The sequence below is a fragment of the Candoia aspera genome, chromosome 1 (assembly GCF_035149785.1).
Source record: "Candoia aspera isolate rCanAsp1 chromosome 1, rCanAsp1.hap2, whole genome shotgun sequence".
NCBI classification, from domain to species: domain Eukaryota; kingdom Metazoa; phylum Chordata; class Lepidosauria; order Squamata; family Boidae; genus Candoia; species Candoia aspera.
Window position 1 is genome coordinate 203,553,120 of NC_086153.1, and position 13,301 is coordinate 203,566,420.

Sequence of the window (13,301 nt, forward strand, 5' to 3'; positions counted from 1 at the left end):
TTTTTCTTTTTTTAATAAGTATTTTATTAAGTTTCAAGCAAAGATAAAAGCTACACAAAAAAAAAAGAGGAAAAAAGAGAAAAAACGAAAAATGGGAAAATTGTCAATGGGAAAACCCATTAACTGTATTCAGATCTGGAGATCTGAATGCTAAAGCAAAATATTCTCATGCATGCACATGTGTTCTTATCTCCTTTTGAAAGGTGTGAAAACACAAGAGAAAACATTTTCAAAGTTATAGAGAAGTGTGACTTCCCATTTTTAACAGCAAGAATATACAAAATTTTTCCATAATCAATCCCTTACTCTATATTAACCAAAACCACATTATTTCTATAAATCATTCCACACTGGCACATTATAAAAATCACTAAATACAGTTAATCCCTCCCCTTATATTAAAAGAAAAAAAAAGCAAAATTCATATAAACCTCCTAAACAACTTCCCCCTCCCAAAAAATAACATCTGTTTAATTATTCCCTTCCTACTACTATTCTATACATTTCTGTCTATTATAATAGAAATCAAACTAAAAAGCACATAAATTGTCTGACATTATATTTAATAATACAACAATTTTAATGATCTAATAAACCCAAAACCCTCCAAGTAGACATTTTTATTCCTTATTAATCTTAATCCAAATCATTAAAGATAAATGAAATCAGTCAAACCTTAAAAGCAATCCATATAAATATTCTTTAACCCTTATCCCACTTCAAAATAAACTGGAGCATTTACATATCCCCACAATGCGCACAGAGTTTTTTTCTTAAAAAGCTCAAACAGCCCAACTGCCCCCTCAAAAACTCCAACTTCTCGTCAGAAAGCCTCCCATACATAATAACCTCTTCTTTTCCATAGCATTCTCCAGAAGATCAATTTCACTTGTGGCTTGCAAATCACTCTCTCCCTTAAATTTCTCCAACTCCACTATCCGATCTTCATCTAGCATCTCAATAGAAATCCTGATCTCACTCTTAGAAGAAATTTTTCTATCACTGTTGAATTCCTGAATTTCATCCATGACATCCCCAACCAGATGACACATTTTGGACCTCATATTGTCTGAATGTCTTGCATAAAAACTTGGTAGGAGTCAGAAAGGATCTGTTTAAAATCTTGGTGGAAGTCAGAGAAAGTTTGTTTAAGATCCTCCATGTCTCAAGCAGTAGATTATGGTGCCCCCTAGGAGCTTAACCAGTGAACGTCAAAGATATGAAAAAGTTCCAGAATGTGTTTACACAAGTGAGATATGCAGACAGTTCCCCAGAGAAAGTAGAAACAGAAAGCTGAAGGTTCAAATCAGCTGATTCAGCATGTAAGAAAATGCTAATATCTTCAAATTTAGTGCAAAAATAATAACAGGGAGACAATTATTTACTCTCGATCCTCCTTAATATTTGGAGAGAAAACGAAGTCCAAAACTTAAAAAGAATTTAAAAAAAATCCAAAATAATGATAAGCACCAAGAGAACCAGCTTCTCCTTGCTGTAGAAAGCCTTTTTTAGGGTACAGATACTTAAATATATATATATATAAATTGGGTGATTTAGAAATGGGATGGTTGGTCTTAGTGTCCCTTTAAGGCTACAGTGCAGCTTGAAAAATGGTGACATCCTCGCCTCCCAGCTAGCTCTTACCAGTGAAATGCAAATGCTGTTTGCGATCTTCTGGCTGCAAGCAGCCATCCAGAGGACAAATGGGGTAATTCCAGGTGTTTTCCTTTTTTCTGAAGAAAAAAGGAAAACCTGCCTGAAACCAAAAAAACTGCCACATTGTCAGCTCTGCCTGCTGAACCCGTGGGCACAGCTGTTCAGTCCACCATGTCCCCACCAGAAGTCCTCTATTCATATTTTCTTATTGTTTTTATTGTACGCTGCCTGGAGGAGTTATAGAGTTGGGTAGCCTTATACATTTAATTATTTAATTATTTAATTAATTAATTAATGATATGCATGCATATATACAGACATAAATATTTAATGCAAGAAATATTCCAACCATTGTGCGGGAGGTTGTTTTTGCTTGGCTGTTGAGCACATTTCTTACTGCAAAAAGCACTAGCCTTGATCTCTGAAGTCCCTGGTTAAAAAGTACCTGTATGTAAGCATGAACTGCCACTTAGAGTAGAAAGACTAATGGTACAAATATGCAAAATTCACTGGAAGAAGGAGTCAAGGTTTTTACAGTAGATATACTTGAAGCATATCTGACCTGTGACAACTTTTTATTTTTCTATAGTACTTGTATGTTGAACTTGCCACCAAGGAAAGACCACATCACCATGCTGGAGACCAGACCCCTGCCTTAAAACTTGCTAAGCATGTGAAGGACTTTGCCAGTGAGGTAAAGGCTGCAACCAACCAGGGTGACTTGGTGAGACAGATGATCCCCTTGCTCTTGTAAAGAGCAGGCCTTCAGGCCATGCTCATCTGTGATACTCAAGGTCCTCTTTCCCCTTTATACTTTAGCCTAAGTACAGCACAAGTCTCAGTATTACTCATACTTCTTTCTTCCCCCTCCCCCTTCCATTACTTTAGAAAAAGTACAGAGCACTGTATGATAAACTGAAGGATAAATATGTGACAGTTGCAGATACACCAATCCTCATCAGAGCTAAGAAGGCTTACCTGAATGCCAGTGATGTAAGTGTATGACAAAAAAGGGATTTGTTTTAGATAATTCATGATATGTTTTCATACTATAGACAATGTTATAGGAGGATAATTGGAGATAATATTATATAGAAATGCTGGAAGATGACCAGAATTCTTATTATGCGGCTCTTCATGATCAAATATTAAATTATACAAAAAATATTCAGACAGATGAAGCAATATTTACATGAACAGCAATGGCTGTGAAATGTTTGCAGGAAACTAGGATTACTTTGAATGTACATTTGGTTTATAATGGGATATTTATGTATCTATCCATTCATATTAAACTAAAAAAGAATGAAAGTATTATTTGAACTGGAAAGGAAGGAACATTTAAATTTGTAGAGAGAACTACATTAAATAAACTGAAAGTTAAACTGTCAAAACTGGACAATATTATGCTTATGTTAGGATTTGTGCCTATTCTTGTCTTTGCAACAGCTGAACAAAATGAATGAAGAGAACATCTGGTTCATCCAGCATCTGAAGACATAATTCTGGACTAAGAGTATTTTATTAATGATATAAAAATATATTTGAAACATAGATCTTTCTGTTTTTTTTAACAGCTACGCTACAAAGAAACGTTTGAGCGAGCAAAGGGTAAATACCATACAGTGAAGGATGCCTTAGATATTGTCTATCACCGCAAGGTCACTGATGATGTCAGCAAAGTACGTATATGGCTTCCTAAATATGCAATTCTTCCTGACAATAAAACATTCTCAATGTGCATTTAATCCAAGAACATCTGTTTTACAGGGCCTTATCTTTAAAGGGGTCCAATTGTCCCACATTCCACCCACCTACCCAGCCACGGGCAAATTCAGTCGTCATTAGGGGAGCTACATCAGTGCATCAAAAGCTCCCCTAGCTCAGAACTGGGGGTTTGGGAGCTTCCATTAGATTTAGAGTATTGGAAGTTACTCAGCACTGTCTACCCTTGCCTTAATTTTGTGATGGCATTGCAGACATCCCCCCAGTCTGGTTGGGTGTGGATTTGGTACTATGCAATGCTTCATTTGCCCCCCTCCCCTCCCCTTCTATTTCTGTTTTGCTGGCAGAAAGGAATTTCAAGCAGCAGAAGTGAGTTGTGCCACATTCTGGCACCTCCATTCAGTGCATATTTTCTTAGTCCATGTTGCCTACATAAGGCAGCTCAGTTATGTCAATACGTTCTCCTAAAAATGACATACCAGTTGCAATTTGAAATCCATTTATTAGGGAGCAGGTTCCACTGCATTTAGTGGGGCTTTCTTGTGAGGAAACATATATAAATTCTGATAGTTCATTGTGTTTTTCATTAATTTAATATTATTTATTTATTGCTTGCAAATTCTTTTTTCTAGGTGAAATATAAAGAAAAGTACATGAGTGAATTAGGATTTTGGAGATCTATCCCAGACCGGCCAGAACACTACCACCATCGTGCAGTCACTGATGCAGTTAGTAGTGTGAGTACTAATTTAGGTTGACTACTTGCATCTTGCACATAGAGATAAAATAAATCTGACTCCAGGGCAGAAATATAATTTGAAAAAGCATCTCAGACATGACCATCCCTATTTCTCACAAAGATAAAGGGAAAGAGGGGGGAAGCGCATTCAGGCTTGCAAGATTCTGTTATGATAACCTTATAATAAAAGTAGTATTAGCTTGCATGTCTTTGGTTTCCAAGTTTGGTCTGCCTTGGAGGGCTGACAATAAAGCCCTTCATGGCACGGGGCCTGACTGTTTGAGGGGCTTCCCATCCCTGATTGTTTCTGTCTGGCCAGTGAAATGAGGCAGAGTAGGTGTGTTTCAGGTCCCTTCAATAAAACAGCGTCATCTATTATGTGGTGGATTTTGACACTGCCACTGGTTCTCAGGAAGGAGAGAGCTCATTCCAAGGGCAAGGAGGAGATAAGCAAACTCACAGTCCAGAGAGCAATGGTGGAAGAACAAAGAGGTTCAGAATAGCCCCCCTCAAGTCTCCCAGGTTATTCCCCTTAGGTTAGTTAGAGTAGCTTCAGTCTGACAAGATTCTGTCTATACCGTAAGAGCAAATAAAGAACTGGAGTCTGAATGCACTAACTTGTTGTTGTTCTTGGGCGGGGCCTGACAATTGGGACCCAGGAATTGTGCCTTCTCTATTGTAGCATCTGTCCTCTGGAACAGCATGCCCTCAGAGATCTGTATGGCTCCCACCCTGATGACAGTCAGAAACTCATTGAAAACTTGGCTATTTTCCAAGAGTTTGGGGTAGACTAATGGTCGAGCCCTGTAGGATGTGCTACTGTTATTCAGTTGGTCTTCTAGACCCTGGAATTGGGTGGCCTCTAAATTGAAATAAATAAACTTATAAAGATGGGTATGGGATCTAGAGGTGCTTTGATGAATCAGACAACTGTTCTACGTGGACAGAGAGGAACCCTAATTTCTGCTGAACATTTTTTCCCCCATCTGCAGCTTCCTATTACATTCAGGGTAGCTCTTTTGGGGATATTGCAGGAGGAGAAACGTGAAAGTAACCGCAGCAGAAATGAATTAGCATCTCAGATGCTCACTACAGTATTCTATTGTAGTTGCTATCTCAGGAATGCCCATATTCTGAACTAATTAATGAGAAACAGCACATATTAGCAGTTTCTTCTTGTTTTACTACAGCCATTAAAGCAGTATTAAATCCAACTGAGCTTCATAAGTTTGTGGACTGGAGGTACCCATTTAATAACTCAAACCAAAGATGGAATTATATTTAATTTTATAGACAGTGATGGGCTTTAGCTTCAAAAAGTATTCTTAGAATCATAGTCTTAAAAAACAAATAAGTCTTTGTGCTTTTCTTGTGATTTAATGTGATTTAAGATCACTTGGAGGGAGTATGCTAAACCCAAATGTCCATTAAATCTGAATTTGTCATTTGCTTCAATTTACATAATTACAGAAATAATGTAAATTGACTCAAATGATACCTGGGCTTCTTTAGAAACAACAGATCTTGAATGTTAAATGTAGGTAGTGTCCAAATGAAAAATGCACCTGTTGTATCTGAAGCCTGCTAAACAGAGACTGGTTTGTTAAACTGAGGGCTTATGGTGTATCTGAAGCAACACTTCTTGTAACTTCTGACATTATTTTGTGTAGTTGACCTTGCTCTTATTACTTTGCTTTTGCAGGTTAAATATAAGGAAGATTTAGCATGGCTCAGAGGTGTTGGCTGTGACGTGTGGGATACTCCTGACCTTGTCCTCGCAGAAAAGAATAAGGCTCTGTACAGTCCAGTACGTGCATTATTTGTTCCTGTTCAGAGCTGAGAGAGGGTGTTTCTTTGTGAAGATCTGATTTAGTTTTATACTGTCAGGATTCTGCATACACAAAAAGAAAGAGCTTTGATACGGTGTTTAGAAACCAGTTTATTAAATTTCTTTCTAAGTAAACCTGCACAGGTTTGCATTATGGATTCTTTATCAACATGAACTGTTAACCAGTTTCTAAAACACTGTGTCATATTCAGGTTTTGCCAGTCATGCCAATTGAGTCAGTTGGACAAATAAATCAAGATTTGTATCATAATAAATGTGTTGCGTTTAACATAGTGTAGTGGTTAAAGCTGTGTTTCTCAACCTTGGCAGCTTGAAGTCCACACATCTTCAAGCTGCCAGGGTTGGGAAACACTGGGTTAAAGTGTTGGACTGTGACTGGGGAGACCCATGTTCAAGTCCATCCTCAACCACAGAAGTTCAGTGGGTGACTTTGGGCTAGTCACAATTTCTCAGTCCAACTTATCTCACAAGATTTTTGTTGTGGGAGAAAATTGCCTCCAATTGCCTTTAATTTAAGGTATTAAAGTACAATAGCTTAAATTCTTGGAGGAAGGATAGAGTATCAATTTAATGAATAAATAAAAGTTTTCTGTAAGCCATCCAGAGTTGTGATGGAATCAGGGGATCTATAATAAATAAGTAAATAAAAATGTGCCACCCAATTCTGTTTTTTTTTTTTCCTGGGTGCAGCAGACTAACAGAGTCCCCTTTTTGGGAGAGATGGGCCGTGATAGAAATTTGAAAAATAAATAAATAAATAGCAGGTCTCCCATGCTGGAGACATTCAGTGAATCATTTACTGGCAGCAAACTTCCATTAGTAACTGTGAAAGAACTGCAGTGTTTCATATCTTTATATTTGATCAGTGTTTAATATTGACTTCTGATTCTTTTGATCATATCCTTATAACTGTTGTGTATTTGTTTTCAATAGTATAAGTACAAGGAAACATTTGAAAAGATAAAATCCAAGTTCAAGTATGTTGCTGACACTCCAATTAATAGGCATTTTAAATATGCCACTCAGTTGATGAATGCGGTAAGTAGATTAACAGTCTCTTGTAATACAGGAATTGCCCACAACAATTCCATTAAAACTTCCTTGGCATAATAAGTTGCTTTGTACTCTCAACATGCTTAACTGAGTCAGAAAAGATGGGGGGAGATTAGTTGGTTGAGAAACTTCCAAAAGGAGATAACTGAATAAGTTAACTAACCCTCAGGAGGTTAAATATAACTCAAAGCAGACCTGGTCGTGCCCAGAATTAAACTCCAATCTCCAGCCAGCCTTTCATGTCACAAAAACACCTAAGCCCAGAGAATTAATATATTTTGCCTACCTAGTCCTCCAACAGAGTTGGAGAAAAAGAGCAGCTAAACAGGCAAGCATCTTCATTACAGACCTTGCTCCCAAAATCTAGCAGCACAGAATATACCTCTTAAACACTGATTGGCAGTGGTGCCCAAACCACACCTACAGCCAGTTGCCTGGACAAAGGGAATTACCACGAAGCCTTCTCAGTACTTTTCTGATACAAAGGCTAATGAGATCCTGGAAAAAGTATGTAGGGACTTTGTATTCCCAAATTGGTGATTTTTGGTCCAGTTAGGGTAATTATGTGCTGCTTAGAACCACCAATAAAGAGATGACTGGGTTAGAAGTTGACTAAACATCTTGTGGAAGGGACTAGAGTTCTAAAAACATTTAGGGATAAAGCCAATATCTAGAGAGCTTCAATGGAATAATGTGTTCACAGGGTTTTTTTGTCTCTTTTGAATTGCAGGCATTGTATGCATAGAGGTAGGGTTAAGAAAGTGTGTGAAAAACTCAAAATGAATTTTCTTTAAACAAATCCTGGTCCTCAGACTAGATTTGGTAATAAAGCTTGAGATTTCTTTTGCTATAGTGCCCTATTTCATCTTATAAGAGTATAAGTAAATCTTATCATAGAAAGTTAACCAATTTATATTAAGATGCAGCATAAGGAGAATTGGACAAGTGGGAGGAAGGAGGTGGGTTAAGAAATTTGGGAGCAGTAGTAGGTTCTCCCTAAAATGTCAGCTATGAAGATGTGGATATCCATCCACAAACTAGATGTTCTCCATGTCTGATATAAAATAATGTAAGAATTAATCAGGAAAAATATTAAGCATATAAGGAGTAGAAAATGATCATATAAGCTGCTATAATAATACATGTTTAATATGAAAAATGAGTATTCTCCCCTCAACCCCCTGAGCTACATCTGTGTTTTAGGGCCACTTTCTTTCTGCTGAACTTTTCTTCATATATAAATCAAGGTAACTTTCTTACATTTGTAGCAGTGAAGTAAGTGTATTAGCCTCAATGTAGCATCAAGGTCAATCTCATTCTGGCTACTGAAATTAAATGGTGTTGTAGGATGGCAAACTTTGTTCTTGGCTGAATATATTCTGTATTTTGCTATGTCTCCATAATGGGTTAAGTCCAGACTATCAATCTGGACCTACATTATAAGCATTTATATCTTTTGAAACCCACATATATATTAACTGCATTTGTCATAATGCAGTTTAACTTAGAATTTTGATTAACTTTGAGAGTTAAAAGACAGGCTGTCTAGTCTGATGTTTTAATTTTGTATCTTTAAAACTGACATCCTATTCTTACTGGACCTGGAAGTAAGCCATTATTCAGGCTTCTTTCTGAGTAGAGCAGCCTAGGACTGTTCTGTTAAGTTTGTAAGATTATGTTTTCTTTTAAATATATGTATAACTATCTTCTGGGGAGATAGGGGTCTTCTTTATTTTTTTATGGGTGAATGAATTTAATGAGTAACTAAAAGAGTTCTGTTTAGTTGAAACACTGGTGTTAAAATGTCTTTATACCTCTCCATTTATTACTTTCTGACGCTGCTTTGAGCAGAAATTGTACAAATCTGAGTATGAGAAGAAGAAGGATAAGTATTCCTTTGTGGTGGATGACCCAAAAACCTTGCTGGCCAAATGGGGAGGCGAATTAAGCAGTCAGGTACTGTGATCCTGTTGGCCAGGGCATCCAGAATGTGGCTGGTGTCATTTGTGAATGTCCATTCTTATATGTCTGAAATGTCTCTGGTCCATAATGTTATAGGTTTGATCTAGGATTTTCAAAATGTTGTGTCTTTCATGTACTGAAAACTATCTGTACTTTGCCACCCAAAATTGCTCAGTAGCTTTTTGAGTGAGCCTGTCCATACTCTGTGTTCTCATAAGCTATGCTCCGATGGACAGTGATGATTTCCCTACTACCTTTCAATTTAGATTTGAAAAAAAAAAGGTCTGAGTCACTCCTCTGTCCCTATTATTAAAAGGGAAGCACTGTGAGTTATGATGGCAATATGATGTTCCTTTGGTGCCCAGTTTTTCTAATTCACTCAGACATTATTCATGCTGCCTATGGTGAATACTGTCCATTGGTGTGATTTTGAGAATACATGAGTATTCCAAAGGCCTAAATCTCACTATCTGGGATCTGGAGCTCTTTTTGTTGTCTTCACAAGTCTTTTTTGTGCTTCATTGCTGTTTGCATGGACAGAATAAATATAAGTCTAGTGCCAAGTTGTTCCTGCAGCGTGGATGTAATGAAATTCTGCGACCAGATATGCTGACAGCATTGTACAACACATATCAGTGGAGCCAGGTAATGTATTGTAATAATAGTTGTTGTTGATATAGTAGCGGTGGTAGCAGTAGAAGCAGTTGTAGTAGATTGATGGTGCTGGTGTTAGTGAATGAGGAAGGATATAATTAAAAATGTCCATATATAATAGCCCCACATAGATATTAAATCTCTTTACAACACACGCTGCAGAAATGGATTGAAGAAAGAGCAGCTTTGCCCGATACACATTAATGGAGACCCTTTAGAAAGGAGTGGGCTTGATTTTGAATGTTGCCATTACTTGCTATGGATTTGAGCAAATTTTCTACAACCAGCAAGACTATTAGGATGGGGAGAAAACTGCTATGTGTCTCCCTTTCTGCACACATGCCAAATCTGCACCCGTCTGCAGCAGATAGAGGGATGAGTGGGATGAAATATCCAAGCTTCTTTCTGTCTCCTCTTCCATGACTATCATCATGATGGATATCTGGCTAATGAGCATTTCCCCCCCTGAAAGTAGCTATATTATATATAGCTATATTATATGCTATATTAGATATATTAATTCATTTACTGCAGATACAAAGAGATGCAATTTCATCTTGTTTTCCTGGCTTTTACCTTCATCAGGACAACTTGTATTGTACCATCTGTAATACTAGCACCCAAAATTATGGTTCTTTATTTGGAAAGCCTTCTCAGTTTTTGTTAAATGTTGGGAAAGAAACATCTGGCCAACACAGATTCTCCTTTGTGCACTTAACAGTCATTATTCACCTCTTCTAATAAAAACATTACCTTCATTCTGCAAACAAGTACAAATTGGAACAGCTGCATCCAAGTGCTTCACAATCCAAGAATGACATTCATTGTTTAGGATTTAATAATTCAATCTCCCAGCTTTCCATAGGCCCAATTCCAAAGTGAGATATCAGTCATCCAAAATCTATTCTATAATGTGTAGAATACAACCCCAGTACTAGGTCTGTCTGCTCACATTTAAACTCCAAAGCTTGGATTCACAAACAAATCAAGTTTGGAAGTAAAACATCATATACCTATTGATATTTGGGAACAGAATGTCTATTGTATCTAAATCCTGTTTATGATAGGCTACAATAATATCTATTGACTTATTTCTGCATAAAAGTAGTCATTATTATGATGCCAGACTGTATTACTTAATTACTTAAGTAACTGTATTTATTTGCCCTAAAATTAATAGGGTTTATTTACACGTAAATAGTTTTAGATTTGGAATGTTAACTAATCGCAAAATTAAATTCAGTCTTCCTGCATCTAGCCTACAAAAATGACTTATTTACGGCATTGAAAAGCTAGCTCTCTCTTAGTGTATACTGTCATTATTTTGTATATGTGCCATTCATTGTGCATGCATTTATTCTTGTCTTTGTGCATGCCCTTTGTTGTCTTTCTATTTATTGTAATGCATGAGAAACAAGCAAAAATGGTTACAATTTCTATCTTGTCTTTACACCACTTTTAAGATGCTGAGATTCTTTGTAAAACTGAATAGAAGGTCCCTCAAGATTTTCACCTGAATAGAATAATTTATAAAGATCTATCATAAAATCTGTATCTACTGTTCCAAATAAGTAATATATTTTATATATTTTTAAAATATCACTACAATTAATAGTCTCAGTATTTTCCCTTCTGCCATAATTACGAAATATTGTTTGGATTTGCAATTAGTCTAAACAGTTTTATGACATATTAATATAATAATCAAAAATAAAAATTAATTCAGGAAGTTCAATACCAGCATTTTTTACTTAATATGCAGTTGTAAGATGGGCCAATCACCCCTCATTTTTGCTGGCTTTTTGGGTTCAGTGATCCTGAATTCATTCTACTCTTGTACACTATAACATGGATAAATAAATATTTAACACATTGTAAAATAGGTTATTTACATTCTAAATAATGCTACTTACCTACTCTGCTTATTCATCTTAAGAAATCCTTTGATTTCAAGCACAGCCAATGTTTTTATCTGCTTGGGTCAAATCCTGCTAATTTACTCCTTCTATTTATCATGTTCGCATCCTGTCCCGGGAAGGATATATGGGATTATCTCATATCCATTCCCATATCAAGCTGGTGGGAGGGTTAGAGGTGATGATTCACAGCAGCCACTCCAAAGTTACATGGCTGAGTGGTGGCTTGAATGTATTCTCTGCAGTTTATTTTACTCCTGCATCTCATTGGCTTACTTTGAACTCAGCATAACCAAAAGCAACCTAACTGACATTTCCGTTGTGTGGGCTTGGCTCCCCACATAGACAGTTTCAGTTGACTTCTGTGCAGCTGTTGATAGCGGGCAGGCTAATTCTAGCTCTCTTCTGAAAAGGTGTATTGGTGTTTTTGTTACTGCCATTCCATATCACTGTTACTTGTTTTTCTTTCAACAGTACAAGTACAAAAGGCTGTATGAAAAGCAGAAGGACAAATATACAACTATTGTGGATACTCCAGAACAGCTGAGGACTACCAAGGTCAACAAGCTAATCAGTGATGTAAGTGCTGAGATTTGAGACAAGTGGTGTTAAGCAACTATTTTTTGTAGATACCGTTTTAATAAATGGCATTCACAGTGCAATTCTGTACCTGGCTATCCAAAAGTTCAATGGGACTTACTCCCATGTACGTACAAATAGAGCAAAATCCTAAGTGTCTTTCTAGCTTCATTTTTGTGTGGCAGTGTTAGAGGATAGGCAGGGTTCTTAGTACTGAATGTATAGGAGATTTCAGCAACAACAAAAAATCCATCCTGCCAGCTCTGAGCTGCCTCCCATGCCCTTAGCAAGTAATGGGAGGGATAGGAAATGAATCAGTGGTGACTGGATGACTGAAAATTCTCAGATTAAATGGTAAGTTTACAGATAACTCAATGATGTTGGTTTTGGTGTGTTCTGGAGAAGATATGGGTCACAAGTCTCACTCTTTCTTCAAGAAGCTCGGTGTTCCTTGAGTTCTTAGCTTCCCCCCAGTTTTGTTTCCCTAACAAACCTCTTGGACTGAAAAATAGTGACCAGTCAGTAAGCTTCGTACTTATGAATGGATTTGAGCTCAACCACACTGGTCAACCACACCAAACGTTAAACTGTATCGTCAAGTATACAATTTTCACTTACTGGTCACAGGTAACAAACCCACATCTGAATGATACAAAATTTGCTGCCAAAGGCTAAATAAAATGTCATCCTTTTGTTGTTCTTCTATATTCATGAGCTGAAAATATAGGCAATTTCCCATACAGATGCCCTCAAGAAGACTTTAAGTGGGATAAATAAGATAGTGCCATCAGCTGGAATCATTCATGTCTGATAGCCAAGATACAGTATAGGCTGTTGGGTGAGCGTGCCATCACCCACTTTCTTCATTTTGACATACATACGTTGACATGCATGCAGATGATTGTTTCATTGACTGATGACTCAAATGGAGGAGATCAAACATGCCAATTGTAACACTGGTATGATTATAGACGCAACATCTGGATGTTCTGTTCTGACAGTTCTAAATGAGGGTGGTGGACATGCCCCTTGTTTCTCTTCATGCTTTGGACCGGGCTGGACAGTTGCATTTTCCAACCCAGTCATGTTGATGTTCAGCACATCAATGGGCATCCAATAGGAGATAACTAGGGAATGAAGATAGGTTAAACGTTCTGGGTGTGGCTTT

General features: G+C 37.1%; 1 protein-coding gene across 1 annotated transcript in view; it reads left to right on the top strand.

The window, feature by feature from the left end:
* Nucleotides 1–13,301, top strand: part of NEB (nebulin) — a 207,492-nt gene that overhangs the window by 148,028 nt on the left and 46,163 nt on the right. Inside the window, exons 129-136 of the mRNA XM_063318368.1 lie at nucleotides 2,246–2,350; nucleotides 2,545–2,649; nucleotides 3,234–3,338; nucleotides 4,014–4,118; nucleotides 5,823–5,927; nucleotides 6,903–7,007; nucleotides 8,874–8,978; nucleotides 12,029–12,133. Coding sequence (XP_063174438.1) covers nucleotides 2,246–2,350; nucleotides 2,545–2,649; nucleotides 3,234–3,338; nucleotides 4,014–4,118; nucleotides 5,823–5,927; nucleotides 6,903–7,007; nucleotides 8,874–8,978; nucleotides 12,029–12,133 — 840 coding nt within the window. The remainder of the gene's footprint in view (nucleotides 1–2,245; nucleotides 2,351–2,544; nucleotides 2,650–3,233; nucleotides 3,339–4,013; nucleotides 4,119–5,822; nucleotides 5,928–6,902; nucleotides 7,008–8,873; nucleotides 8,979–12,028; nucleotides 12,134–13,301) is intronic.